The sequence below is a fragment of the Chiloscyllium plagiosum genome, unplaced genomic scaffold (assembly GCF_037043375.1).
Source record: "Chiloscyllium plagiosum isolate Xiang-an unplaced genomic scaffold, Cpla_swu_hap1 HiC_scaffold_44, whole genome shotgun sequence".
Classification (NCBI taxonomy): domain Eukaryota; kingdom Metazoa; phylum Chordata; class Chondrichthyes; order Orectolobiformes; family Hemiscylliidae; genus Chiloscyllium; species Chiloscyllium plagiosum.
The window spans coordinates 7231325-7259050 of NW_028270182.1; the positions used below are offsets into that span (position 1 = coordinate 7231325).

The following is a 27726-nucleotide window of genomic DNA, read 5'->3' on the forward strand; positions in this document are numbered from 1 at the left end:
CCACACGTTTCGGGCATAAGCCCTTCGCCAGGAAGAGTTTATGCTCAAAATATCGATTCTCCTGCTCCCCGGATGCTGCCTGAGCGGCTGTGCTTTTCCAGCACCACTCTCTTTGACCCTCCGCACTTCCAATCAGCTCTGATGTAAGAGTCTTCTGGACTCGAAACGTTAGCTTGCTCTCTCTCCATGAATGCTGCCTGGCCCAATGTGATCTTTGCTTCCAGCCCAAGCTGGGCCTGTGGATTACCAACCTCATGACAATACCAATATCCCACTGACACCTCCCCCAAAATGGGCAATCCAGGTGAAACATGGACCAGAAATATTTTCCTAACCAACCTATTCAGAGATATTATTACATACTTCAGGGACAGGTGGGATTTGAACTCAGGCCTCTTGGCTCACAGGAAGGGCCACTACACAGCAACAACCCCTTTCCAGAGAATCATAGAATCCCGACAGTGTGGAAACAGGCCCTTCAGCCCAACAAGTCCACACCGACCCTCCAAAGAGTATCCCACTCAAACCCATTCTCCTAGCCTATTACTCTACATTTACCCCTGACTAATGCACCTATGCTACACATCCCTGGGCAATTTAGCATGGCCAATTCACCTTAACCTGCACATCTTTGGATTGTGGGAGGAAACTGGAGCACCTGGAGGAAACCCACGCAGACACGGGGAGAATGTGCAAATTCCACACAGTCAGTCGCCTGAGGGTGGAATTGAACCCGGGTCCCTGGCGTTGGGAGGCAGCAGTGCTAACCACTGAGCCACCATGCCGTCCCATGGAATGGATAACCATGCTGGATTTACAGTGATAGCAGCCGCAGTCCTGTGCGTCAGGAATGAGCAGGGAGACACTGAGAGCAATCAGACCCGTTGTGAATGCTGTGGCGGAGCAGTCAGTTGGCTGGACGTGGCTGGTTTGTGAAGCTAAGAGCGTTGGTTTCAATTCCTGCAATGGCTGAGGTTACCTGTGAAGGACTATCCTTCACAGCCTCTCCCCTCGCCTGAGGCGGTGACCCTCGGGTTAAAACTGCCATCAATCGTCTCTCTCTCTCTCTCTCTGGAATGAGCCTGGTATGGTTGTGGCGATGTTACCTGGTTAAACAGTGTGTTACTTTGCTCGCTATTTGAATGAAATAAACTTGACACAACGAGTGCTGGATGCTGGACGTGATTGGCCAAGCCTTTGATGCCAACACCCTGAACGAAAAGAGAAAGGCAGACCAAAGGGAGACATCATGATCTGTGATTTATTAAAGATTGCTTTGAAAATGCAAGCTCTTTCAAACAGTTTGTACAAACAGGAGAAAAGGGAACTTCCTCATGACAAAGGAGATGCAGAATGGCAAGCCAAGGACTAATTCTTCAGCAAGAGGTTTGACACGAGTGAATTTGATAACTTTTACCCAGTGGTAAATCAATATGCGTCTTCCCTGGTTCATCACATTTTACACAGGGCCCTGTGAACAGAACAGAATCGTACAATGGTCACAGTGCAGCCATCAAATGCCTAATAGCTCTCTGCAAGGGCGTCCCACCTAGTCACCCACCTTGCCTGCACCCCATCGCCCTGCGAACGTTTCTTGCTCCCCCCCTCTTCAGATGATCTCTTTCTGAAAGCTAGTTTCGAATTCGGTCTTGACCACGTACTCTCAGGCAACGCACTCCAGATCCTCACCCCCCTTCCTGCATTCTTTGGCTGAATCACCTCAAGTCTCTCCCCTCCGGTTTTCAATCCTTCCAGCCTCTCCCTCTCGACGCTTTCCATGCCCCTCATGGTTTTGAACACCTCTGTCAAACCTGCTGTCAGCCTTCTATTCTCCAAAGAGCACAGTCCCATCTTCACAGCTGTATGAGACTTTCAGTGTGACCTCTGACCCCCAACAAAACTGCAGTTCGGCCGCCTGAGCGCAGTTCTGGTCGCCGCACTATAGGAAGGACGTGTAGTCATTGGAGAGGGTGCAGAAGAGGTTTACCAGGATGTTGCCTGGATTGGAGCGTATTGGCTATAAGGAGAGCTTGACAGGCAGGAGGCTGGAAGAACACAGCCAGCCAGGCAGCATCAGGAGGTGAAGAAGTCAACGTTTCGGGTATAACCCTTCTTCAGGACCCTCGTGAGTAGAGGTTGGACAAATTTAGATTGTTTTCATTGTAATGTCAAAGGCTGATAGGAGTCGATAAAATATGGATAGCAAGGATAGTCAGAGTCTCTTTCCCCAGGGAAGCATGGGTTTCAGGTGAGAGGGGGAATGTTTAAGGGAGATGTACCAGGCTGTTTTTTTTACACAGAGGGCAGTAGGTGCCTGGAATGAGCTGCCAGGGGAGGTGGGGAGAAGCAGATATAATAGCAACGTTTGAGAGGCATTTCGACAGAGGCATGAACAGGCAGAGAACAGAGGGAAACGGACCATGTGCAGGCAGCTGGGGAGAGTTAAGAATGGCATCATGGCCAGTACAGATATGGTGGGATTTGAACACGTGAACCAAGGGAGGCACGGTGGCTCAGTGGTTAGCACTGCTGCCTCACAGCGCCAGGGACCAAGGTTCAATTCCAGCCTCAAGCGACTGTCTGTCTGTGCACATTCTCCCCGTGTCTGTGTGGGTTTCCTCCGGGTGCTCAAGTTTCCTCCCACAGTCCAAAGATGCAGGTTAGGGTGGATTGGCCATGCTAAATTGTCTCATAGTGCCCAGGGATGTGCAGGTTAGGGTGGATTGGCCGTGCTAAATTGTCCCATAGTGCCCAGGGATGTACAGGTTAGGGTGGGTTGGCCATGCTAAATTGTCCCATAGTGCCCAGGGATGTGCAGGTTAGGGTGGGTTGGCCATGCTAAATTGTCTCATAGTGCCCAGGGATGTGCAGGTTAGGGTGGATTGGCCATGCTAAATTGTCCCATAGTGCCCAGGGATGTGCAGGTTAGGGTGGATTGGCCGTGCTAAATTGTCCCATAGTGCCCAGGGATGTGCAGGTTAGGGTGGATTGGCCATGCTAAATTGTCTCATAGTGCCCAGGGATGTGCAGGTTAGGGTGGATTGGCCATGCTAAATTGTCCCATAGTGCCCAGGGATGTGCAGGTTAGGGTGGATTGGCCGTGCTAAATTGTCCCATAGTGTCCAGGGATGTGCAGGTTAGGGTGGATTGGCCGTGCTAAATTGTCCCATAGTGTCCAGGGATGTGCAGGTTAGGATGGATTGGCCGTGCTAAATTGTCCCACAGTGCCCAGGGATGTGCAGGTTAGGGTGGATTGGCCGTGCTAAATTGTCCCATAGTGCCCAGGGATGTGCAGGTTAGGGTGGACTGGCCGTGCTAAATTGTCCCATAGTGCCCAGGGATGTGCAGGTTAGGGTGGATTGGCCGTGGGAAATTGTCCCATAGTGCCCAGGGATGTGCGGGTTAGGGTGGATAGGCCGTGCTAAATTGTCCCATAGTGCCCAGGGATGTGCAGGTTAGGGTGGATTGGCCGTGCTAAATTGTCCCATAGTGCCCAAGGATGTGCAGGTTAGGGTGGATTGGCCGTACTAAATTGCCCATAGTGCCCAGGGATGTGTAGGCTAGGGGCATTAGTCAGGGGTAAATACAGGATAATAGTGGATTGGTGTGGACTTAGATTAGATTCCCTACAGTGTGGAAACAAGCCCTTCGGTCCAACAAGTCCACACCGACCCTCCGAAAAGCAATCCACCCAGACCCATTCCTCTACATTCATCCCTGACTAATGCACCTAACACTACGGGCAATTTAGCATGGCCAATTCACCTGACCTGCACATCTTTGGATTGTGGGAGGAAACCCACGCAGACACTGGGAGAATGTGCACACTCCATACAGACAGTTGCCCGAAGCGGGAATTGAACCTGGGTCCCTGGTGCTGTGAGGCAGCCGTGCTAACCACTGTGCCACCCTGTGCCACCCTTCCACCTACTTGTTGGGTGGAAGGAGCTATTTCCACACTGTAAGGGTTCTATGATCCATCGCTGGGTTACTAATCCGGCGGTATTACCACGACAGTTTAAGATGCAAGGCTGCTGTGGGCCGATCGGAGGTCGGGCGTGGACCTTGAATGAGGAACCGCACAAAGTGTGTGCGCTTGCTTCCTCGGTCAACGCTGACTGTGACGTCTAACACTCACCGCTCTGCTCTTGCCACACGTCCCACAGAGACACCCGAAGAGGCCGTTGATCATCTGAAGCAGGCAGAGTACCAGCTCAATGCCGCTGAATCCAATCAGTAAGGCAAAGAGGACCACGTTGAAGACAATCACGTCTTTAGGCTTCTTACACACCGAGTCCCACATGTCGGGATGGAAGAGATAACTTTCCTCACTGCGGGACGCACAAATGATCCATTCGGTTAAGCGCATCGTTATGGACCAGGCCAAGATTCACCCCCACCCCCACCCCCTCAAAATATTTTAAGAAGGTAATCTAGGCCCTAACATCTTCTTATTTTAAAGGCAAATATGAAATACCGTGTTTTAGGTGCAATTCGATTGGTCAAACATTAAGTAAAACACAATTTATTTAAGCACTGTGGTTAAAATACAACCAATGAAAAAGGAATTTAGAATAACTGCACTCTGTTGCAAACCCTAACAGAATAATAGATATAGCAACTATTACTGACTAACTGTTCCAATGTGGTCACATTCCATAAACACCTCCCTGAGCAAAAGGGCAAATGAACCCAGCAGGAGAGAGAAGCCCCAGTTCCTGGCTGTAACTGAGAGAGGGGAAGAGATACCATCTACTTCTTGAAGCCCACAACAACAACAACTGCTTAAAGTGGAACCGAGAAACTAAAACAAAACGAGAAACCCTGTGAGAGCTGGTCACACCCAGCCAGGCTGCTTCTATTGTTTCACCGTTTTTAAAAAAAAGCCAAGGCCTCACAAGCTCCGGTGGTTTTGGGAGACTGCTGGGCACATCGACCTTACGACCTCTCTTTAAACAAAAACAAAAACAGGACAAAATAACCTGACCATCATCACAGGATGAAACACTTCATAGAGTCATAGAGGTGTACAGCACGGAAACAGACCCTTCGCCCAACCTGTCCATGCCGACCAGATATCCCAACCCAATCTAGTCCCACCTGCCAGCAACCGGCCCATATCCCTCCAAACCCTTCCTATTCATATACCCTTCCAAATGCCTCTTAAATGTTGCAATTGTACCAGCCTCCACCACATCCTCTGGCAGTTCATTCCATACACGTACCACCCTCTGAGTGGAAAAGTTGTCCCTTAGGGCTCTTTTATATCTTTCTCCTCTCACCCTACACCTATACCCTCCAGTTCTGGACTCTCCCACCCCAGGGAAAAGATTTTGTCTATTTATCCTATCCTGGCCCTCAGATTACAACAAGATCTTGATCAAATGGGCCAATGGGCTGAGAAGTGGCAGATGGAGTTTAATTCAGATAAATGTGAGGCGCTACATTTTGGGAAAGCAAATCTTAGCAGGACTTATAAACTTAATGGTAAGGTCCTAGGGAGTGTTGCTGAACAAAGGGACCTTAGAGTGCAGGTTCATAGCTCCTTGAAAGTGGAGTCGCAGGTAGATAGGATAGTGAAGAAGGCGTTTGGTATGCTTTCCTTTATTGGTCAGAATATTGAGTACAGGAGTTGGGAGGTCATGTTGTGGCTGTACAGGACATTGGTTAGGCCACTGTTGGAATATTGCGTGCAATTCTGGTCTCCTTCCTATCGGAAAAATGTTGTGAAACCTGAAAAGGTTCAGAAAAGATTGACAAGGATGTTGCCAGGGTTGGAGGGTTTGATCTACAGGGAGAGGCTGAACAGGCTGGGGCTGTTTTCCCTGGAGCGTCGAAGACTGTGGGGTGACCTTATGGAGGTCTATAAAATCATGAGGGGCATGGATAGGATAAATAGACAAAGTCTTTTCCCTGGGGTCGAGGAGTTCAGAACTAGAGGGCATAGGTTTAGGGTGAGAGGGGAAAGATATAAAAGAGACCAAAGGGGCAACTTTTTCACACAGAGGGTGGTACATGTATGGAATGAGCTGCCAGAGGAAGTGGTGGAGGCTGGTACAATTACAACATTTAAAAGGCATCTGGATGGGTATGATGAATAGAAGGGTTTGGAGAGATATGGGCCAAGTGTTGGCAAATGGAAATAGATTAGGTTCGGATATCTGGTTGGCATGGATGGGTTGGACTGAAAGGTCTGTTTCTGTGCTGTACATCTCTATGACACTGTGAATGTAGGAGCAGACTGAAAGGGGCTGAGTGGCCTGCTGCTGTTCCTATTTCTTATGACCTTACTGATCACAGAGACTGCCTCCCCTGCTGTCTATCTCTCTCGCTAACTATAACTATTCACCTCAAAAATAAAGAAATTAGATTAGATTAGATTACATTACAGTGTGGAAACAGGCCCTTCGGCCCAAAAGGTCCACACCGACCCGCCGAAGCGAAACCCACCCATACCCCTACATTTACCCCTTACCTAACACTACGGGCAATTTAGCATGGCCAATTCACCTGACCCTGCACATCTTTTGGACTGTGGGAGGAAACCGGAGCACCCGGAGGAAACCCACGCAGACACGGGGAGAACGTGCAAACTCCACACAGTCAGTCGCCTGAGGCGGGAATTGAACCCGGGTCTCAGGCGCTGTGAGGCAGCAGTACATTGTGTTTGTTTATGTCCTCAGGTGCAGTTTACGTTCGATGGATTACACTTGAGCTCTCATCACTCTTGAGCTGATGTCAGAGGCGAGGCAGCCAATTGATGTGCAGTAAGGCTCCCGAAAGCGGGAATCTTTCTGGTTCCCTAGACTGATGAATGTGGGCCACAGACACCCGGTCGGAGAGTGGGGCCCGGGACACATGATCCTGCCCCTTCTTCGGAATGGGAATAGTCTGCCTCCATTTTCCACGGGGTGTGGGGGGGGGATGCTTCGGGCTGAGGCACCCCCAACAGCGCAGCACTCCCCTCCCCAGCCCGATTCCCGTCCCTCCGCCCCGGCCTGCGTTAAACGCGATGGCCAGGGAGGGCAAGCCGTGCCCGGAGTGTGCCCCGTTTCCCCACCCGCGAGTCTTACGTCAACTCTAACTCCTCCAGCTCGGTGAAGAAAGGCTGTGACCAGTTGCCCATTCCGGTCTGACACATCGGTCCGTTCACCAGGCCCAGTGAGGAGACAATCAGACAGTACCCTGCACCCAGCGCCCCCACAGCAGCAAACGCAATGGAGAGGAACATCTGAAAGGACAGCAAGATTGATGAGAACGATCGAGGATCGTAGCGCAAACGCTGACACTTTTGTGAGTAGCGTGACGCAGGGCCGATAGGCTTTTTCTCCCGAGCTGAGCACGACACAGAGGCAGGTTTTGTCTTGGATACATCGCGTTACAATTTCCCACCACAGATGCGCGGGGTGGGGGGAGGTGCGAACCCCACGCAGCGAGTCACCCCGGGGTGGAATCGGGGCACCGTGAGGCATCAGTGCTGACCACTGGGCCCGCCTTTTAATTTCCAGGTTTTTCACCGAATTCGAACATTCCCACAGCATCAGCCGCATTACCAGTTGAGTCACGATGTCAACACATCCCTCTCAGTTCTACCAACACTCTGGTGAGTTTTATTATCCTTCCCCCCCCCCCCCCCCCCACTGCCAACTCTGTGGCACACCTCGCCCCCACTTCCGTGACCCTCTCATGTGCTTTCCCTTCCTTTCCAATAATCAGGAGAGTGGGAACAGGGAATGGAGGAACCTACCCCACATCGGTTCGCGCAGCAACCTCTACTCCCTGTTGCATGGATGTGAATCGCTGGAAACAAAATCTGTTGGTAGAGGTGATTAAGAAAAACAAACTGATTAAAGCGACACAAGAGCAGGTTTCTGAGTCAACAACAAGTAAGGGATTCATCGAAAAATTTGGCATTCTCTCAAAGATTTCAGGTTGTACGCTGTTGTAATGTTTGTGATTGACAGTTCACTGCCAAGCTTTCTTCAGATGTTTCCGCGCAGGGCAGAGAATTCCTGGGATTCGGGTCATTGACCTGGATGTAGAGAAACGTAGGTAGAGAGAAAAACTGAAAAGTTCTTCCAACATACTTGAGGAGACTGTGTGATCATAGCCTCCACAGGTCATTTTACAAGAAATCAGGTTATAAATGTCTCCATTTTCTCTGAGTTGGTGAGTTGCTGTTCAGTTACTTTTGAGTTGGGCAAATTAAATCAAAGCTTGGCAGTTAACTGTCAATCACTCATTGCTGCATTCTCCATAGTACTGCCTCTTCCTATTAGAATCCGTCCAGCCAACCAATCAGCATTCTCATATTGAATGCTTGTTTTCACCTTTGTTGATACTCTTGCGAATTGTCCTGACGAGAAAGCTTCAACAAAATGTGCCTTTTTCCGGCAATTTGTTTTTTGACCAAACAAATTCCTAAGGGAATGCCACTAGGCCCCATCACATCCACACTGGCTGTTGAAAACAAGTCCCACATTGTCTACATCGCTGAGAGGACATCTGCCTGGCCTGAGACATTTCATCAGGACACGCGCAAGAATGCCAACATCCCGACCGGTCGCATCCATTGCTACCGCAGGGGAAAAGGGCTGCTGATTGGTTAGCAGGTTGACTCTGATTGGCTGAGGTGTTGCCATGGGAAACGCATCGTGAACCTCCGCCCCACAACCTGCCACCACCCGTCTCAAGGGGGCAACTAGGGACAGGCAATAAATGCTGAGCCCAACCAGAGACACCCATCTCACATGGGGTGAAAAAATAACAAAGAATTTAAGGAGATTCAAAACAGGTTTATACTCGAACGCATCCCTTTACCATCCAGAGGTCAGGTCCCTGTTTGCGTATCCCTTTTTATTCTGTTTTCCCCTCCAGAGTTAATTTCCGTTGAGCTGACTGCTTCTCTGTTGTTTCTGGTAGGGGGGGGAGCGGGGTAAATGGGGATCTTCTTAGAAGTCTGAAACAGGTTTTGTTGGGGGCGCTGAATGGCCTCCTCTTTCTTATTGCCTTTATCGCAACTTGAGAGTTGCAAATCACACACGCGATGGAGGAATATCGCCCTCTTCCTGGGGAAAATCCCACTTGATAAGATGCGCACGTGGTTTATTGCGTCCCGGGAGGGCTGCTTTGTTAATGGCTGACTTCGTGATAAGGATGTTAATATTTAATATTTAACCGCAGATGAACTCCAACAGCTGAATTGCAAGTCTAGATCAGTTTCTGCAGATCCTTTTCAAATCAGTGTCACGGAAACGTTTCGACTGTATCAGCACTAGCTCATTATTCTCTGCATTTGTGTGAAACCGCTGACAGAAAGCGGAAATTACAGTCATAGAGATACACTACATTGAAACAGACCCTTCGGTCCAACTCATCCATACCGACAAGATATCCTAACACAATCTAGTCCCATGTGCCAGCACTAGGCCCATATCGCTCCAAACCCTTCTTATCCACATACCCATCTAGATGCCTTTTAAATGCTGTCATTGTACCAGCCTCCACCACTTCCTCTGGCAGCTCGTTCCATACACGTACCACCCTCTGTGTGTGACAAAGTTGCCCCTTTGGTCTCTTTTATATCTTTCCTCTCTCACCCTAAACCTATGCCCTCTAGTTCTGGACTCCCCCACCCCAGGGAAAAGACCTTGTCTATTTAGCCTATCCATGCCCCTCATAATTTTATAAACCTCTATAAGGTCACCCCTCAGCCTCCGACGCTCCAGGGAAAACAGCCCCAACCTGTTCAGCCTCTCCCTGTAGCTCAAATCCTCCAATCCTGGCAACATCCTTGTAAATCCTTACTGAACTCTTTCACGTTTCACAACATCTTTCCGATAGGAAGGAAACCAGGATTGAACGCAGTATTCCAAATGTGGGCTAACCCTTGTCCTGTACAGCCACAACATGACCTCCCACTTCCTGTACTCAATACTCTGACCAATAAAGGAAAGCATACCAAACGCCTTCTTCACTATCCTATCGACCTACGACTCCACTTTCAAGGAGCTATGAACCTGCACTCCAAGGTCTCTTTGTTCTGCAACACTCCCTAGGATCTTACCATTAAGTGTATAAGTCCTGCTAAGATTTGCTTTCCCAAAATGCAGCGCCTCACATTTATCTAAATTAAACTCCATTTGCCACTTCTCAGCCCATTGGCCCAGCTGATCAAGATCCCATTGTAATCTGAGGTAACCTTCTTCGCTGTCCACTACACCTCCAATTTTGGTGTCATCTGCAAATTTACTAACTGTACCTCTTATGCTCACATCCAAATCATTTATATAAATAACCCAGCACTGATCCTTATGGCACTCCACTGGTCACAGGCCTCCAGTCTGAAAAACAACCCTCCACCACCACCCTCTGTCTCCTACCTTTGAGCCAGTTCTGTATCCAAATGGCTAGTTCTTCCTGTATTCCATGAGATCTTACCTTGCTAATCAATCTCCCATGGGGAACCTTGTCGAATGCCTTACTGAAGATCACATAGATCACATCTACTGCTCTGCCCTCATCAATCTTTGTTATTTCTTCAAAAAACTCAATCAAGTTTGTGAGACATGATTTCCCACGCACAAAGCCATGTTGACTATCCCTAATCAGTCCTTGCCTTTCCAAATACATGTGCGTCCTCTCCCTCAGGATTCCCTCCAACAACTTGCCCACCAGCAACATCAGGCTTACTGGTCTATAGTTCCCTGGCTTGTCTTTACCACCCTTCTTAAACAGTGACACCACGTTTGCCAACCTCCAGTCTTCCAGCACCTCACCTGTGACTATCAATGATACGAATATCTCAGCAAGGGGTCCAGCAATCACTTCTCTGGCTTCCCACAGAGTTCTCGGGTACATCTGATCAGGTCCTGGGGATTTATCCACTTTTAACCATTTCAAGATGTGCATTTCCAGCACTTCCTCCTCTCTAATCTGGACATTTTTCAAGCTGTCACAATCTATTTCCCCACATTCTATATCTTCCATATCCTTTACCACAGTAAATACTGATGCAAAATACTTGTTTAGTATCTCCCCCATCCCCTGTGGTTCCACACAAAGGCTGCCTTGCTGATCTTTGAGGAGCCCTATTCTCTCCCTAGTTACCCTTTTGTCCTTAATGTAATTGTGAAAACCCTTTGGATTATCCTTAACCCTATTTGCTAAAGCTATCTCATGTCCCCGTTTTGCCCTCCTGATTTCCCTCTTAAGTATACTCCTACTTCCTTTATACTTTTCTAAGGATTCACTCGATCTATCCTGTCTGTACCTGACATATGCTTCCTTCTTTTTCTTAACCAAACCCTCAATTTCTTTAGTCATCCAGCATTCCCTATATCTACCAGCCTTCCCTTTGATCCTGACAGGAATATACTTTCTCTGGATTCTTGTTATCTCATTTCTGAAGGTTTCCCATTTTCCAGCCATCCCTTTACCTGCGAACATCTGCCTCCAATCAGCTTTCGAAAGTTCTTGCCTAATACCGTCAAAATTGGCCTTTCTCCAATTTAGAACTTCAACTTTTAGATCTGGTCTATCCTTTTCCATCACTATTTTAAATCTAATAGAATTATGGTCACTGGCCCCAAAGTGCTCCCCCCCTGACACCTCAGTCACCTGCCCTGCCTTATTTCTCAAGAGTAGGTCAAGTTTTGCACCTTCTCTAGTAGGTACACACACATACTGAATCAGAAAATTGTCTTGTACACACTTAACAAATTCCTCTCCATCTAAACCTTTAACACTATGGCAGTCCCAGTCGATGTTTGGAAAGTTAAAATCCCCTACCATAACTACCCCATTATTCTTACAGATAGCTGAGATCTCCTTACAAGTTTGTTTCTCAATTTTCTTCTGACTATTGGGGGGTCTATAATACAATCCCAATAAGGTGATCATCCCTTTCTTATTTCTCAGTTCCACCCAAATAACTTCCCTGGATGTATTTCCGGGAATATCCTCCCTCAGTACAGCTGTAATGCTATCCCTTATCAAAAACGCCACTCCCCCTCCTCTCTTGCCTCCCTTTCTATCCTTCCTGTAGCATTTGTATCCTGGAACATTAAGCTGCCAGTCCTGGCCACCCCTGAGCCATGTTTCTGTAATTGCTATGATATCCCAGTCCCATGTTCCTAACCATGCCCTGAGTTCATCTGACTTCCCTGTTAGGCCCCTTGCATTAGGGTAAATGCAGTTTTAATTTATTAGTCCTACCTTGTTAACTGCTTTGTTCCTTCCTGCCCTGACTGCTTTGACTCGGTCCCTTTCCCAACTGTACCCATCTCAGATTGATCTCATTCCTCACTATCCCCCTGGGTCCTCCCCCCCCCCCACCTCCTCCCCCCCCCACGCCCCACCTTACTAGTTTAAATCCTCCTGAACAGCTCTAGAAACTTTCCCTGCCAGTATATTAGTCCCCTTCCAAATCAGGTGCAATCCATCCTTCTTGTACAGGTCACTTCTACCCCAGAAGAGATTCCAATGATCCAAAAATGTGAATCCTTCTCCCATACACCAGCTCCTCAGCCATGCATTCATCTGCTCTATCCTCCTATTCCTGCCCTCACTAGCTCCTAGCACCGGGAGTAATCTGGATATTAGTACCCTCGAGGACCTCCTTTTTAAATTTCTGCCTAACGTCCTATTGCTGGAGAAACTCAGCAGGGCTGGCAGCATCTGTGGAGAGAGAGAGAGAAACAGACTTGATGTTTCGGGGGTCCAGTAACCCTTTGTCACAAGCCTCCCCCTTATCTTTCTCTACCTTCTCCAGGATGAAGGAACTGGAGGTGGCCATTCAGCCCTCAACCCTGTCCCACCACTCGATGAGATGAGATGTACAATTCTCCAAAGGTGGCCAGGCAAGTTGAAACAGTTATTACGAAGGCTTATAGGATCCTCGGGTTTATAAATAGAGGCAGAGAGTATAAAAGCAAGGAAGTGATGCTACACCTCGACAAATCTTTGGTCAGACCACATTTGGAGTATTGTGTCCAGTTCTGGGCGCTTTATTTGAGGAAGGGTATTAAAACTCTGGAGAGAGTTCAAAGGAGATTTACTAGAATGAAGCATTTTCAGTACAAGGAGATATCTGAGAAATTTGGGCATATTCTCCTTGGTGCAGAGAAGGTGAAGAGGTGACCTTATTGAGGTTTTCAAACGTACAAACAACTTCGGCGTGATAAAGAAGGATATTTTGTTTCCAGCAGTTGGTCTGTCAGTAACAAGGAATCTTGCCAGGTGAGTCTAGATCAGGCAGGAGTCCTTCATCTGTTATTCTTGATGAAATGTCCGAAATGTTGATTCTCCTGTTCCTCGGATGCTGCTTGATCTGCTGCGCTTTTCCAGCACCACTCTGATCTAGACTCTGATCTCCAGCATCTGCAGTCCCCACATCTGCCTAGTCTTTCATTTCACCTGTTCCCCCCTCTAACCTGGTCAATTCTATTTGCTATATCCAATGTGGCAGACTTGGGGCTGACCACTTTGTGGACCACCTCCAGTCCGTGCGTAAGCAGGGGCCTCCAGACCACCTCCCCGTAGCCGGTCATTTTAACACAGAGTCTTGCTCATGTGTCTGTCCTCGGTGTGCTGCAGTGTTCCAGTGAATCCCAGGGCAAAATGGATGAGCAACACCTCATCTTCAGACTGGGCACTGCTGGACTTAACATTGAGTTCAACACCTTCAGAGTGTGAACCCCCTCCCATTCCTTCCCTTTTAGTGGTTGCACCCTCTGTCACCACGTCCTCCCGCTCCTCACGCCACTCCACTGAGACTGTCCGTTCCTTCCATGATGTGGAGGAGCCGGTGTTGGACTGGGGTGGACAAAGCTGAAAAGCACATAACACCAAGTGTGTAGTCCAACCGGTTTATTTGGAAGGAGACAGTGAGGTCTGCAGATGCTGGAGATCAGAGTTGAGAGTGTGTTGCTGGAAAAGCGCAGCAGGTCAGGAAGCATCCGAGGAGCAGGACAGTCAACGTTTCGGGCCGGAGCCATTCATCAGGAATTATTTGGAAGCACTAGCTTTCGGAGTGCTGCATGATCCTATTCCACAACCACCTGATGAAGGAGCAGCGCTCCGAAAGATAGTGCTTCCAGGTAAACCTGTTGGACTATAACCTGGTGTTGGGTGATTTTTAACCTTGTCCTTTCCAGTCTGGTAGTTAGACACACCATTGTTCTGCCATTCTCACATTCCAGTTCCTTAATCTAACCCATCAGCACACTTCCTCCCCCACTTCACCCCCTACTATTGCATCAATACTGTCCCCTCCACACTTCCCGCCAGCTCTGAGGAACAGTCATCGAGAGTCAAAACGTTAGCTTGCTCTCTCTCCACGGACACTGCCTGACCCACTGTGATGTGGAGGATTTCTGGCTGTCAGTAAGAGAGGTTGCAGTGAGATGAGGAGCAGGTTGTTAGGATTTGGAAGGCGCTGCCTGGGAGACTGTTGGAGATAGAATACACAGAAAGTTCCCAAGTGAGCTAGATATATATTTGAAAGGCAAAAGTTGGGAGAGCTACGGAGATAGGACCAATAGTGATACAGTCACGATGGGCCAAATGGCCTCCTTCCGTGCTGTAATATCTGACGATGTATGACCTAACTCTGTGTATCTCCCCAACTCTTGCCATCTCCTTTATTTCCTTGTGTTAATGGTCCGTTGATTATACAGGAACACTGTGTAAAGATCAAGGTAAAGGTACATTGTTTGATTAGGGACTTGCGATAAGATACGCAGAGTCAGTGTGCCAAGGGATTGATTAAAGTTACAGTTTCTGTCGAAGCCTGAGATTGAATCCCACTTCGGCAACACTCATTACAGCTAGCAATTGGAATCCAGGATTCATAGAATCCCCTACAGTGTGGAAACAGGCCCATCGGCCCAACCAGTCCACACCGACCCTCTGAACAGTAACACACCCAGACTCATTCACCGACCCGACTATTCTACATTTACCCCTGACTAATGCACCCAACCCACACATCCTTGAACACCGTGGGCAATTTAGCACGGCCAATTCACCCTAACCTACACATCCCTGGACACTATAGGACAATTTATCACGGCCAATGTCCGGGCTAGGGTGGATTGGCCATGCTAAATTTCCCCATAGTGCCCAGGGATGTGCAGATTAGGGTGGATTGGCCGTGCTAAATTGTCCCATAGTGCCCAGGGATGTACAGGTTAGGGTGGATTGGCCATGCTAAATTGTCCCATAGTGCCCAGGGATGTGCAGGTTAGGGTGGATTGGCCGTGCTAAATTGTCCCATAGTGCCCAGGGATGTGCAGGTTAGGGTGGATTGGCCGTGCTAAATTGTCCCATAGTGCCCAGGGATGTGCAGGTTAGGGTGGATTGGCCATGCTAAATTGTCCCACAGTGTCCAGGGATGTGCAGGTTAGGGTGGATTGGCTGTGCTAAATTGTCCCACAGTGTCCAGGGATGTGCAGGTTAGGGTGGATTGGCCGTGCTAAATTGTCCCATAGTGCCCAGGGACATGCATGTTAGGGTGGGTTGGCCATGGGATATGCAGGGTTACAGGGATAGGGTAGGGGGATGAGTCTGGTTGGGAAGGTCTTCAGAGGGTTTGTGTGGACTCGATGGGCCAAATGGCTTGTTTCCACGCTATGGGGACTCTCTGGTCAATCTGAACCCAAAACGTGTTTTGAAATAATTTGAGCTGATCATCAGGGTTTTCCATCGCTGTCACCTTTGATCCACTTCCATGGCCTCCAGCTTACGCATCGAACCATTACGATCCAAAGGTGGCCCTTCAGCCCATTCAGCTCAGTCTGTTCTCACCAGCAGGAATGTGGGTTTGCCATCACCAGGACTTAGGAGTCAAACGGTGCAAAACTCTTCCTACAACCCAAAAGGCAGTACCTCCTGGTAATGGTAGTGTCAATAATCCAGGGTCGAGAGTGTGGTGCTGGAAAAGCGCAGCAGGTCAGGCAGCATCCGAGGAGCAGGAGAATCGACAGTTTGGAAAGGCTTTTCCGATGAAGGGCTTATGCCTGAAACGTCAATTCTCCTGCTCCTTGGATGCTGCCTGACCTGCTGCGCTTTTCCAGCGACACACCCTCCACTCCGACTCTCCAGCATCTGCAGTCCTCACTTCCCCCCCCCCTGCAATCCAAGGACCCCAGGTTTATATTGTGGGGAACGCGGGTTCAAATCCCACCAGGGCACATGGTGACATCTGAATTTAGTTAAAAAAAGCAACAATTTGCAATTAAAATCTGCTGTAATGGGCGATTGCTGTTGACTGTCCCTTTAGGGAGGGGGAAATCTGTCCTCCTTACCCCCCCACCTCCCCGCCCCGCTCTGACCCACACTGACTTCAGGCCATTCGTCCCCTTGAGTCTGCTATCCTGTTCAGTAAGATCGGTTTGTGTCTCCGAGTTCCACTCTCCCACCAAACGTAACCTTTGACCCCACCACACTGCCTATCCCCACCTTAAAATGTATTTTTAATGAATTCCCTGCCTCAGGAAAAGCAGCCAAGCCCAAAGCATTGAATGTTTTCCAGATGAAGTTTGCTGTGGTCCTTGGGGTCAAAGGGAATCAAAGGATATGGGGTTGGGGGGGGGGAGAAAGCAGGGACAGGGGACAGGAGTTGGATGATCATATTGAACAGTAGAACAGGCTCAAGGGGCCGAATGGCCTCCTCCTGGTCCTATTCATTTTCTATGTTTGTAATTTTAAGACAATTTGCTCCCATCTTCCTCCCAGTTACAATCTGGTTAGAGACACCTAATTCAAGGGTCACCTTACTGCAAATCCAGCGGCCTTCCAAAGTCTATCACTTTCCATCGACTGTTTCACCTCTGTCTTTATGCGTGAAAGGCTTGCTCAGCGATAAAGTTATCTCACTCAATATTGCAGCTGGGCTCGTAAACCGGTGGGCGAAAGTGAGGACTGCAGATGCTGGAGATTAGAGTCAGGAGAGTGGCGCTGGGAAAACACAGCAGGTCAGGCAGCGTCCGCGGAGCTGGAGAGTTGACCTTTCGGACATGAGCCCTTATTTTCCAGCACCACACTCTTCACTCACAAATGGCTCACTCCAGCGAATCCAGCAACAATAAAGTCGCCAGTCTATGCAGGGACGTCAAGGTGTTGGCCCTGACTACTTTCATGTTCCTTGATCTTACTACTTCCCCGACGCAAGAAGGATTTCAAACAAAGAGGCTGTGGGTGTTGGAAAACCAAAGCAAACACAGACGTTACTGGGAAAGACACTGGCACCATCCGTGGACAGAGAGTCGGAGATGGCGTTTCGGGCTCAGCCTTACAATTCTTTGGAACTCTTATGACAAAAACGAAATTCACCAAAGGTCCCGAGACAGCACCTTCCAAACTGATAGCCACTTCCATCGAGAAGGACAAGAGTAGCAGATACAGGGGAACACCCACCCCCCCCCACCCCCCATGCAAGTTCCCCTCTGAGCCACTCTCCGTCCTCACTTGGAACTGATTAGATTAGATCCTCTACAGTGTGGAAACAGGCCATTCGGCCCAACAGGTCCACAAAGCCCCTCCGAAGAGTAACCCACCCAGACTCATTCCACTCCCCGAAATTTACCCAATGAATGCACCTAACACTATGGGGCAATTTAGCACGGCCAATTCCACCCTAACCTGCACATCCCTGGGCACTATGGGACAATTTAGCACGGCCAATTCCACCCTAACCTGCACATCCCTGGGCACTATGGGACAATTTAGCACGGCCAATCCACCCTAACCTGCACATCCCTGGGCACTATGGGACAATTTAACACGGCCAATTCCACCCTAACCTGCACATCCCTGGGCACTATGGGACAATTTAACACGGCCAATTCCACCCTAACCTGCACATCCCTGGGCACTATGGGGCAATTTAGCACGGCCAATTCCACCCTAACCTGCACATCCCTGGGCACTATGGGACAGTTTAGCACGGCCAATTCCACCCTAACCTGCACATCCCTGGGCACTATGGGACAATTTAGCATGGCCAATTCCACCCTAACCTGCACATCCCTGGGCACTATGGGACAATTTAGCACGCCCAATCCACCCTAACCTGCATATCCCTGGGCACTATGGGACAATTTAGCACGGCCAATCCACCCTAACCTGCACATCCCTGGGCACTATGGGACAATTTAACACGGCCAATTCCACCCTAACCTGCACATCCCTGGACACTATGGGACAATTTAGCACGGCCAATCCACCCTAACCTGCACATCCCTGGGCACTATGGGACAATTTAGCACGGCCAATCCACCCTAACCTGCACATCCCTGGGCACTATGGGACAATTTAGCACGGCCAATCCACCCTAACCTGCACATCCCTGGGCACTATGGGGCAATTTAGCACGGCCAATCCACCCTAACCTGCACATCCCAGGGCACTATGGGGCAATTTAGCACGGCCAATCCACCCTAACCTGCACATCCCTGGGACACCATGGGGCAATTTAGCACGGCCAATCCACCCTAACCTGCACATCCCAGGGCACTATGGGGCAATTTAGCACGGCCAATTCCACCCTAACCTGCACATCCCTGGGACACCATGGGGCAATTTAGCACGGCCAATCCCCCCTAACCTGCACATCCCTGGGCACTATGGGACAATTTAGCACGGCCAATCCACCCTAACCTGCACATCCCTGGGCACTATGGGACAATTTAGCACGGCCAATCCACCCGAACCTGCACATGTTTGGATCGTTGGAGGAAACCGGAGCACCCGCAGGAAACGCACGCTGACACGGGGAGAATGTGGTAACTCCACACAGACCATTGCCCGAGGGTGGGATCGAACCTGGGTCCCTGGCGCAGCAGGCAGCAGTGCTAACCACTGAGCCACTGTGTTACACTGCAGCTTCCTGTTTGCCAAGATGTTGCAACTTTGTGAAAAGAGCAGAGAGATGGAAGAGAGGATTCCTTGGAGATTGAGTAATTGCTGCTAAATGTTGTGCATTCACTGAGCCGTCGTTACGTATTGATTCTGGAGCTTGCTCTGTAAAACCCTGCCTGCTGACCACCGGAGGCCAGCGTCAATGTTCTTTATTGACTCTACCCTTGCTGACTGTGCGAGCTGATTCTGAGCTGTGAAACATTCATGCCATTTGAGGACAGGAACAAAAGAACATCCGAAACAAGGAGGAGGATCTGCGACCTGTCGAAGTATTCTCTAGGTTGATTCCGGAGTTGAGAGGGTTGGCTCATGAGGAGAGATTGAACAGACTGGGACTATACTCACTGCAATTTCGAAGCATGAGTCGGGGGGATCTTAGAGAAACATATGAAATGATGAAGGGAATAGAAGCAGGGAGGCTGGTTTCACTGGTGGGTCAAACCAGAACTAGGGGGCATAGCCTCAAAATAAGTGGGGAGCAGATTTGGGACTGAGTTCAGGAGAAACGTCTTCCCCCCAGAGGGTTGTGAATCTGTGGAATTCCCTGCCCAGGGAAGCAGTTGAGGCTACCCCCGTTGAATGTTTTTAAGGCAAAGATAGGTTTTTGAACAGCAAAGGTATTCAGGATTCGGGTGAGCCGGCAGGTCAGTGGAGCTGAGTCCATGAATATGATCTTATTGATTGGCAGAGCAGACCCGTGGGGCCAGATGGCCTACTCCTGCTCCTGTTTGTGACTTTAAGCCCGGATCACGGCTGATCTGATTGAGCCACCTTCCTGCCTGTTCCCCACGGCTTCTCAAATCAAACCAACGTCTGTCCGACACAACCCTGGCCATATTCAGTGGCCTAGCCCCCAGGCTTCCACAGGGTGAGCAGGCCTCAGAGAGATGAGATCTCCCCCTGTCTCAGATGGGGGATTTCGCCCCCTCGTTCTCGGCTCTGCTTTGTTGGGAAATCCCTCTCACAGCGCCTCCCCTGTTCGATCCCCTTCGTGGGTTCCTAGCTGGCTCAGTAAGATGTCCTCTCAAGCTACTGAAACTCCAATGGCCATGGATCCACTCTGTTCAACCTCTCCCCACATACAACAAACCATTCTGTCTCAGGGACTTGTGCACCAAACACAGGAAGCTAGCACTCAGGGCAGCAGGGAATCAGGAAGGGTGGTGGAATATTGACCCTTATTTCAAGGGGTTTGGAGTGTAAAAGTGGGGAGGTGTGACTGGAACTGTCCAAGGTGCTGGGGGAGACCACATCGGGAATACTCTGAGCAGTTCCTTATTTAGGGAAAGATATCATTTCATTGGAGGCAGTTCAGAGAGAAGCTTCACTCGGGAGGGGGGGAGGAAGGGAGTGTCTCGTGTACAAGGGCTGAACAGGTTGGGACTTTACTCCCTGGAGTTGGGAAGCATGGGTGGGTGACCTCACTGGGACTTATTAAGGGGCCTGACAGGGTCAGTGCTGAGAGGATGTTCCCCCGCCCCCCCCACCCTCAGGGGAGAGGCTCGGACCAGAGGGCACCCTCTCAGAATAAAGGAGGGGGGGATTTCAGACTGATATGAGGAGGAATTTACTCCCTCAGAGGGTTGTGAGTCTTTGGAACTCAGAGAGAGCTGTGGGGCGGCGGTCAAGTGTGTATGTTTTCAAGGCTGAGAGAGACTCTTGATCTATCGGGGAGTGACAGGGGAAAGGGCAGGGACTTGAGCAATGTCGGATCAGCCACGATCCCGTTGAATGACGGAGCAGGCTCGAGGGGCCGAATGGCCTCCTCTTTTTCCTGTCTAAGATGAGCCAACCTTCTCCAAATCAGTAGCCAATGTAAACTCATCTCTCTTTATGTTAAAAGCACAGTGTACTGGGTCCAGTCTCACTAATACCCCATACAGAGTAATGACACTGGTTAAAACATTCGCCCCCAGGGTATGGATGACACTGGCTAAACCAGTACCTATTCCCCAAGAGTCTGGAGTCACGTGTAGGCCAGACCGGATAAGGACAGCAGTTTCCTTCTCTGAAGGACGTCAATGAACCAGATGGTCAGTGGTTATATGGTCAATAAATTCCAGATTTTTCACCAAATGCAAATTTCACCATGGCGGGATTTATATATCGGCTTGTGATTGTGAGATGTCAGATGCCATTACCCCAAACTGCCAACTGCCGCTCCCTTCTCTCCCATTATTGAGTTGAATAGAATTTAAACACGTTGGCTACCAGGGCAGGTCAGAGGTTGGGAATCCTGCAGCGAGTAACTCCCCTCCTGACACCCCAAAGCCTGTCTCACCAGCGACAAGGCGCAAGTCAGGAGGGTGAGGGAATACTCCCCACTTGCCCCTGGATGGGGGCAGCTCCAACAACACTCAAGAAGCTCGACACCATCCAGGGACAAAGCAGCCCCCCCCGCCCCCGTTTGATTGATACCACGTCCCCAAACATCCCCTCCCTCCCCCACCGACGTTCAGTAGCAGCAGTGTGTACCATCTACAGCAATTCACCAAAGACCGGCAGGCAACACCTTCCAAACCCACGGCCACTTCCATCGAGAAGGACAAGGGGCAGCAGATACACGGGAACACCACCCCCCTGCAGGTTCCCCTCCCCATCCTAACTTGGAAATATATCGGCCGTTCCTTCACTCTCACTGGGTCAGAATCCTGGAATTCCCTCTCTCAGGGACATTGTGGGTCTACCCTACAGCACATGGACTGCAGCGGGTCAAAAAGGCAGCTCACCCCCACCTTCCCAAAGGGGGCAACTATAGGGACAGGCAATAGGTGCGCAGCCTGTGACGCCCATATCCCACATATAATGAAAGGAATTAGCTTTATTGTCACATGTACGCCTGAGTACAGGGAAAAGCTCACTATGGCGCCATCTTAGATAGCAAGGTATCTAGGTCCAGGTACCTGAGCAAAGATTAGCCTTCCAGATAATCCTGACTGCCGTCCACAGGTATGAGTGGTTGAGGAGGTTACAGAGATAGTGAGGGGGTGTAGGGTTGGAGGGGGTGTAGGGGCTGGAGGGGGTTAGAGAGATAGGGAGGGGGTGTAGGGGCTAGAGAGGGTTACGGAGATAGGGAGGGGGTGTAGGGGCTGGAGGGGGTTACGGAGATAGGGAGGGGGTGTAGGGGCTGGAGGGAGTTACAGACATAGGGAGGGGGCGTAGGGGCTGGAGTGAGTTACAGAGATAGGGAGGGGGCATAGGGGCTGGAGGGAGTTACAGAGACATGGAAGGGGCGTAGGTGCTGGAGTGAGTTACAGAGATAGGGAGGGGGCATAGGGGCTGGAGGGAGTTACAGAGACATGGAGGGGGCGTAGGTGCTGGAGGGGGTTACAGAGATAGGGAGGGGGTGTAGGGGCTGGTGGGAGGTTACAGAGATAGGGATGGGGTGTAGGGGCTGGATGGGGTTACAGAGATAGGGAGGGGGTGTAGAGGCTGGAGGGGTTTACAGAGATAGGGAGGGGGTGTAGGGGCTGGAGGGGGTTACAGAGATAGGGAGGGGTGTAGGGGCTGGAGGGGTTTACAGAGATAGGGAGGGGTGTAGGGGCTGGAGGGGGTTACAGAGATAGGGAGGGGTGTAGGGGCTGGAGCGAGTTACAGAGATAGGGAGGGGATGGAGGGGCTGGAGGGGGTTACAGAGATAGGGAGGGGTGTAGGGGCTGGAGAGGGTTACAGAGATAGGGAGGGGTGTAGGGGCTGGAGTGGGTGAAATATATAGGGAGGGGGTGTAGGAGTACAGAGATAGGGAGGGGTGTAGGGGCTGGCAGGAGTTACAGAGATAGGGAGGGGGCTAGGGTCTAGTAGGGTTTACAGAGATAGGGAGGGGTGTAGGGGCTGGAGGGGGTTAGAAAGATAGGAAGGGGTGCAGGGGCTGCAGGGCGTTACAGAGATTGGGAGGGGGTGTAGGGGCTGGAGGGGGTTACAGAGATAGGGAGGGGTGTAGGGGCTGGAGGGGGTTACAGAGATAGGGAGGGGTGTAGGGGCTGGAGGGGGTTACAGAGATAGGGAGGGGTGTAGGGGCTGGAGAGGGTTACGGAGATAGGGAGGGGTGTACGGGCTGGAGAGGGTTACAGATATAGGGAGGGGATGGAGGGGGTTAGAGAGATAGTGAGGGGTGTAGGGGCTAGAGGGGGTTATAGAGATAGGGAGGGGGTCTGGGGGCTGGAGGGACTTACAGACATAGTGGGTGTAGGGGCTGGAGTGTGTTACCGAGATAGGGAGGGGGTATAGGGGCTGGAGGGGGTTTCAGAGATAGGGAGGGAGCGTAGGGGGTTAGAGAGATAGGGAGGGTGTGTAGGGGCTGGAGGGTGTTACAGAGATAGGGAGGGGGTCTGGGGGCTGGAGGGACATACAGACATAGTGGGTGTAGGGGCTGGAGTGTGTTACAGAGATAGGGAGGGGGTGTAGGGGGTTAGAGAGATAGTGAGGGTGTGTAGGGGCTGGAGGGGGTTACAGAGATAGGGAGGGGATGGAGGGGGTTAGAGAGATAGTGAGGGTGTGTAGGGGCTGGAGGGTGTTACAGAGATAGGGAGGGGGTCTGGGGGCTGGAGGGACATACAGACATAGTGGGTGTAGGGGCTGGAGTGTGTTACAGAGATAGGGAGGGGGTATAGGGGCTGGAGGGGGTTACAGAGATAGTGAGGGGGTGTAGGGGGTTACAGAGTTAGGGAGGAGGTGTAGGGGCTGGAGGGGATTAGAGAGATTGGGAGGGGGTGTAGGGGCTGGAGGGGGTTACAGAGATAGGGAGGGGGTGTAGGGGCTGGAGGGGGTTACAGAGATAGGGAGGGGTTGGTTTAGAGAGATAGGGAGGGGTGTAGGGAGTTACAGAGATAGTAAGGGGGTGTAGACGGTTACAAATATAGGGAGGGGGTATAGGGAGTTACAGAGATAGCGAGGGGGTGTAGGGGCTTACAGAGATAGGGAGGGGGTGTAGGGGGTTACTGAGATAGGGAGGACATGTAGGGGCTGGATGGGGTGACAAAGATAGGGAGGGGGTGTTGGGGGTTAGAGAGATCGGGAGGGTGTGTAGGGGTTTACAGAGATAGGGAGGGAGTGTAGCGGGTTAGAGAGATCTGGAGGGTGTGTAGGTGGTTACAGAGATAGGGAAGAAGTGTAGGGGGTTAGAGAGATCGGGAGGGGGTGTAGAGGCTGGAGGGGGTTACAGAGATAGGGAGAGGGTGTAGGGGCTGGAGGGGGTTACAGAGATAGGGAGGGGGTGTAGGGGGTTAGAGAGATCAGGAGGGTGTGTAGGGGGTTACAGACATAGGGAAGGGATATACGGTCTGGAGCGCAGGGCTCAAATGAATTGGCTTTCCTACCTGAGACTGTACAATCTGACTCACTGTCACCTCTGTTTACATTTGCCCATTTCTATTTGCAGATATTTTGTTCAAAAAACGCACATCCTGCAGGCAGTCAATCCACATAACATTTCTAGTTATGGAAATAGAACCAGTCTGACTCAATACTGGGATACAGACAGACCCTAACCTCACACCTTCAATACATTGGCTGAGCTGAAATGTCACCATTTTTGAAAAAACCTTAAGTTATTGCGGGAATGCGACTCGAAATAAATTCTGGGATTTACATAGTAATGAACCGAAACCTGCAACCCATTCTGAACGATAAAGACTTAACAGCAATCCAGGTTTGTTAAATATATCATTCCAGTTGCAATAGACAATAGACAATAGATGCTGGAGTAGGCCATTCAGCTCTTCGAGCCTGCACCACCATTCAATATGATCATGGCTGATCATCCTTAATCTGTATCCTGTTCCTGCCTTATCTCCATAACCCTTGATTCCACTATCCTTGAGAGCTCTATCCAACTCTTTCTTAAATGAATCCAGAGACTGGGCCTCCACTGCCCTCTGGGGCAGAGCATTCCACACAGCCACCACTCTCTGGGTGAAGAAGTTTCTCCTCATCTCTGTCCTAAATGGCCTACCCCGTATTTTTAAGCTGTGTCCTCTGGTTCGGCACTCACCCATCAACGGAAACATGTTTCCTGCCCCCAGAGTGTCCAATCCTTTAATAATCTTATATGTCTCAATCAGATCCCCTCTCAGTCTTCTAAACTCAAGGGTATACAAGCCCAGTCGCTCCAGTCTTTCAGCATAAGGTAGTCCCGCCATTCCAGGAATTGACCTCGTGAATCTACGCTGCACTCCCTCTATAGGGAGAATGTCCTTCCTCAAATTTGGAGACCAAAACTGCACACAGTACTCCAGGTGCGGTCTCACCAGGGCCCAGTACAGCTGCAGAAGAACCTCTTTGCTTCTATACTCAATCCCTCTTGTTATGAAGGCCAGTATGCTATTAGCTTTCTTCACTACCTGCTGTACCTGCATGCTTACCTTCATTGACTGGTGTACAAGAACACCCAGATCTCTCTGTACTGCCCCTTTACCTAACTTGACTCCATTTAGGTAGTAATCTGCCTTCCTGTTCTTACCACCAAAGTGGATAACCATACATTTATCCACATCAAACTGCATCTGCCATGCATCTGACCACTCACCTAACTTGTCCAGGTCACTCTGTAATCTCCTAATATCCTCCTCACATTTCACCCTGCCACCCAGCTTTGTATCATCAGCAAATTTGCTAATGTTATTGCTAATACCATCTTTGATATCATTAACATATATTGTAAAAAGCTGCGGTCCCAGTACTGATCCCTGTGGTACCCCACTGGTCACTGCCTGCCATTCCGAAATGGAGCCGTTTATCACTACTCTTTGTTTCCTATCAGCCAACCAACTTTCAATCCAAGTTAGTTCTTTGCCCCCAATACCATGCGCCCTAATTTTGCTCACTAACTTCCTATGTGGGACTTTATCAAAAGCTTTCTGAAAGTCCAGGTACACTACATCTACTGGATCACCCTCGTCCATCTTCAGAGTTACATCCTCAAAAAATTCCAGAAGATTAGTCAAGCATGATTTCCCCTTCATAAATCCATGCTGACTCTGACCTATCCTGTTACTACTATCCAGATGTGTCGTAATTTCATCCTTTATAATAGACTCCAGCCACCACTGAGGTCAGACTAACTGGTCTATAATTTCCTGCTTTCTCTCTCCCACCTTTCTTAAAAAGTGGTACAACATTAGCCACCCTCCAATCCGGAGGAACTGCTCCCGAATCTATCGAACTCTGGAAAATAATCGCCAACGCATCCACGATTTCTCGAGCCACTCGAGCGTGACACTGTGACCTCTTGCCCTATATTCTGTGCCTTATGATCCTTGCTCCACTGGTTACCTGATGAAGGAGCAGCGTTCTGAAAGCCAGTGCTTCCAAATAAACCTATTGGACTATAACCTGGTGCTGTGTGATTTTTAACATTGTGTACGTTTCAAGCACATCTTGTGATCAAGGGAGTGAGTTCCTGAAAGAAAATTCTGTTCATTTCGAAGATACATCCCTCCTAATTTCCCCTCCAGGTCTTGACTCCTCCACTGAATTCGGTTCTGTTACCTGGATGTACTTTTGCAAGGTATGATTTACATGGTTAGCACACAAAACAATACTTGTCACTGTATCTCGGTACATGTGACTATAATCAATTGAATCATAAGTGCCCTCTAAACTTTGCTGCCAGATCCTGTCGGACATAGAACTGTCGAGTGGTCTTGGCTTCAAATTTGATTTCATTCCCTCCCAACAGTAATAGGTTAAACGGAAAAGGTGTGGAGTGTGTTTCAGGAAATGCTCTGTTTTTAAATGCTGTGTTATTTTCCTCCCTGATTTATTTGCAGAAGCTTCCTGACGTTGGGTGAGCGACTCTCGGGAATTGGAAACGCCCTTTCTCCCCTCCATAGCGTGTTTACGGTCACAGAATTGGTCTGACTGGACAACACTACGGGGGGGTGGGGGTGGGGGTCAGAGGCATACAGCACAGAAACAGACCCTTCGGTGCAACTGTTCCATGCTGACCAGGTTTCCCTAGTCCCATTTGCCAGCACCCGGCCCATATCCCTCCAAACCCTTCCAATTCATATACCCATCCAGATGCCTTTTAAATGCTGCAATTGTACCAGCCTCCACCACTTCCTCTGGCAGCTCATTCCATACACGCACCACCCTCTGCCACTCCAGGGGTTAAAAAACAAGCCTCTTCTTGTAACTCAAAGCCCTTCAGACATCCTGGCTAACCTTTCCTCCGATTTAATAATAGCCTTCCGACTGGAGGGCGACCGGAAGTGGACAATGTCGTCCCCACTGGCAGCCGAGAGGACTGAGAGGAATAAGAATTCTCACCATGATTCCACCTCCGAAGATCCCTCCCAGGTACAAAACCTCTGGCGTCAGTTTGGTGGTGTCCTGCACATAGTCCACCTCAAAGTTGGGGAAGAGAAGGAAGAGGTTTGCCACAATGCAGCAGAACGCTAGAGGGTACAGCGACGCCCCGATACACTTGGCGCATTTTCCTGTGCACATCTTCTTGCAGAGCTGAAAGCGGGTGCACACCAAAATGAGGATCCACAGGCAGTACCCACCAAGGTTTTATAGACACAGGACTCGACAGGGATTCGATAAGCCAGTTGGTTACGTTTCCTGTCAATAAACTGCTGGCTTCCAAATCAGGTGAGCGGTACAGACGATTTGGGTTCTCTCTCTCTCTCTCTCTCGCTCTCCTTCCTTATCTTTGTTTGTTTTGCTTCCCTGTCCTGGTGGTGGTGGAGACAGGGAGCTGGGGGGAGGAGGAGGAGGATGTACAGAAGCCCAGAGGTGCAAAGGTTGCAAAGTGAAGCCTTGAACCTGCAGATAAAGCGATCGACGCTCTCAGCCCCATAA

General features: G+C 49.9%; 1 protein-coding gene across 1 annotated transcript; it reads right to left on the reverse strand.

The window, feature by feature from the left end:
• Window positions 1-1243: 1243 nt before the first annotated feature.
• Window positions 1244-27514, reverse strand: LOC122544319 (transmembrane 4 L6 family member 1-like). The gene is made up of 5 exons (XM_043683486.2): window positions 27190-27514; window positions 7748-7813; window positions 7074-7231; window positions 4139-4331; window positions 1244-1471 (listed from the first exon to the last, which is right to left on the reverse strand). Exons 1-5 carry the CDS (start codon window positions 27367-27369, stop codon window positions 1460-1462), a joined length of 609 nt encoding a protein of 202 aa, XP_043539421.1. The 5' UTR covers window positions 27370-27514; the 3' UTR covers window positions 1244-1459.
• Window positions 27515-27726: the final 212 nt, after the last annotated feature.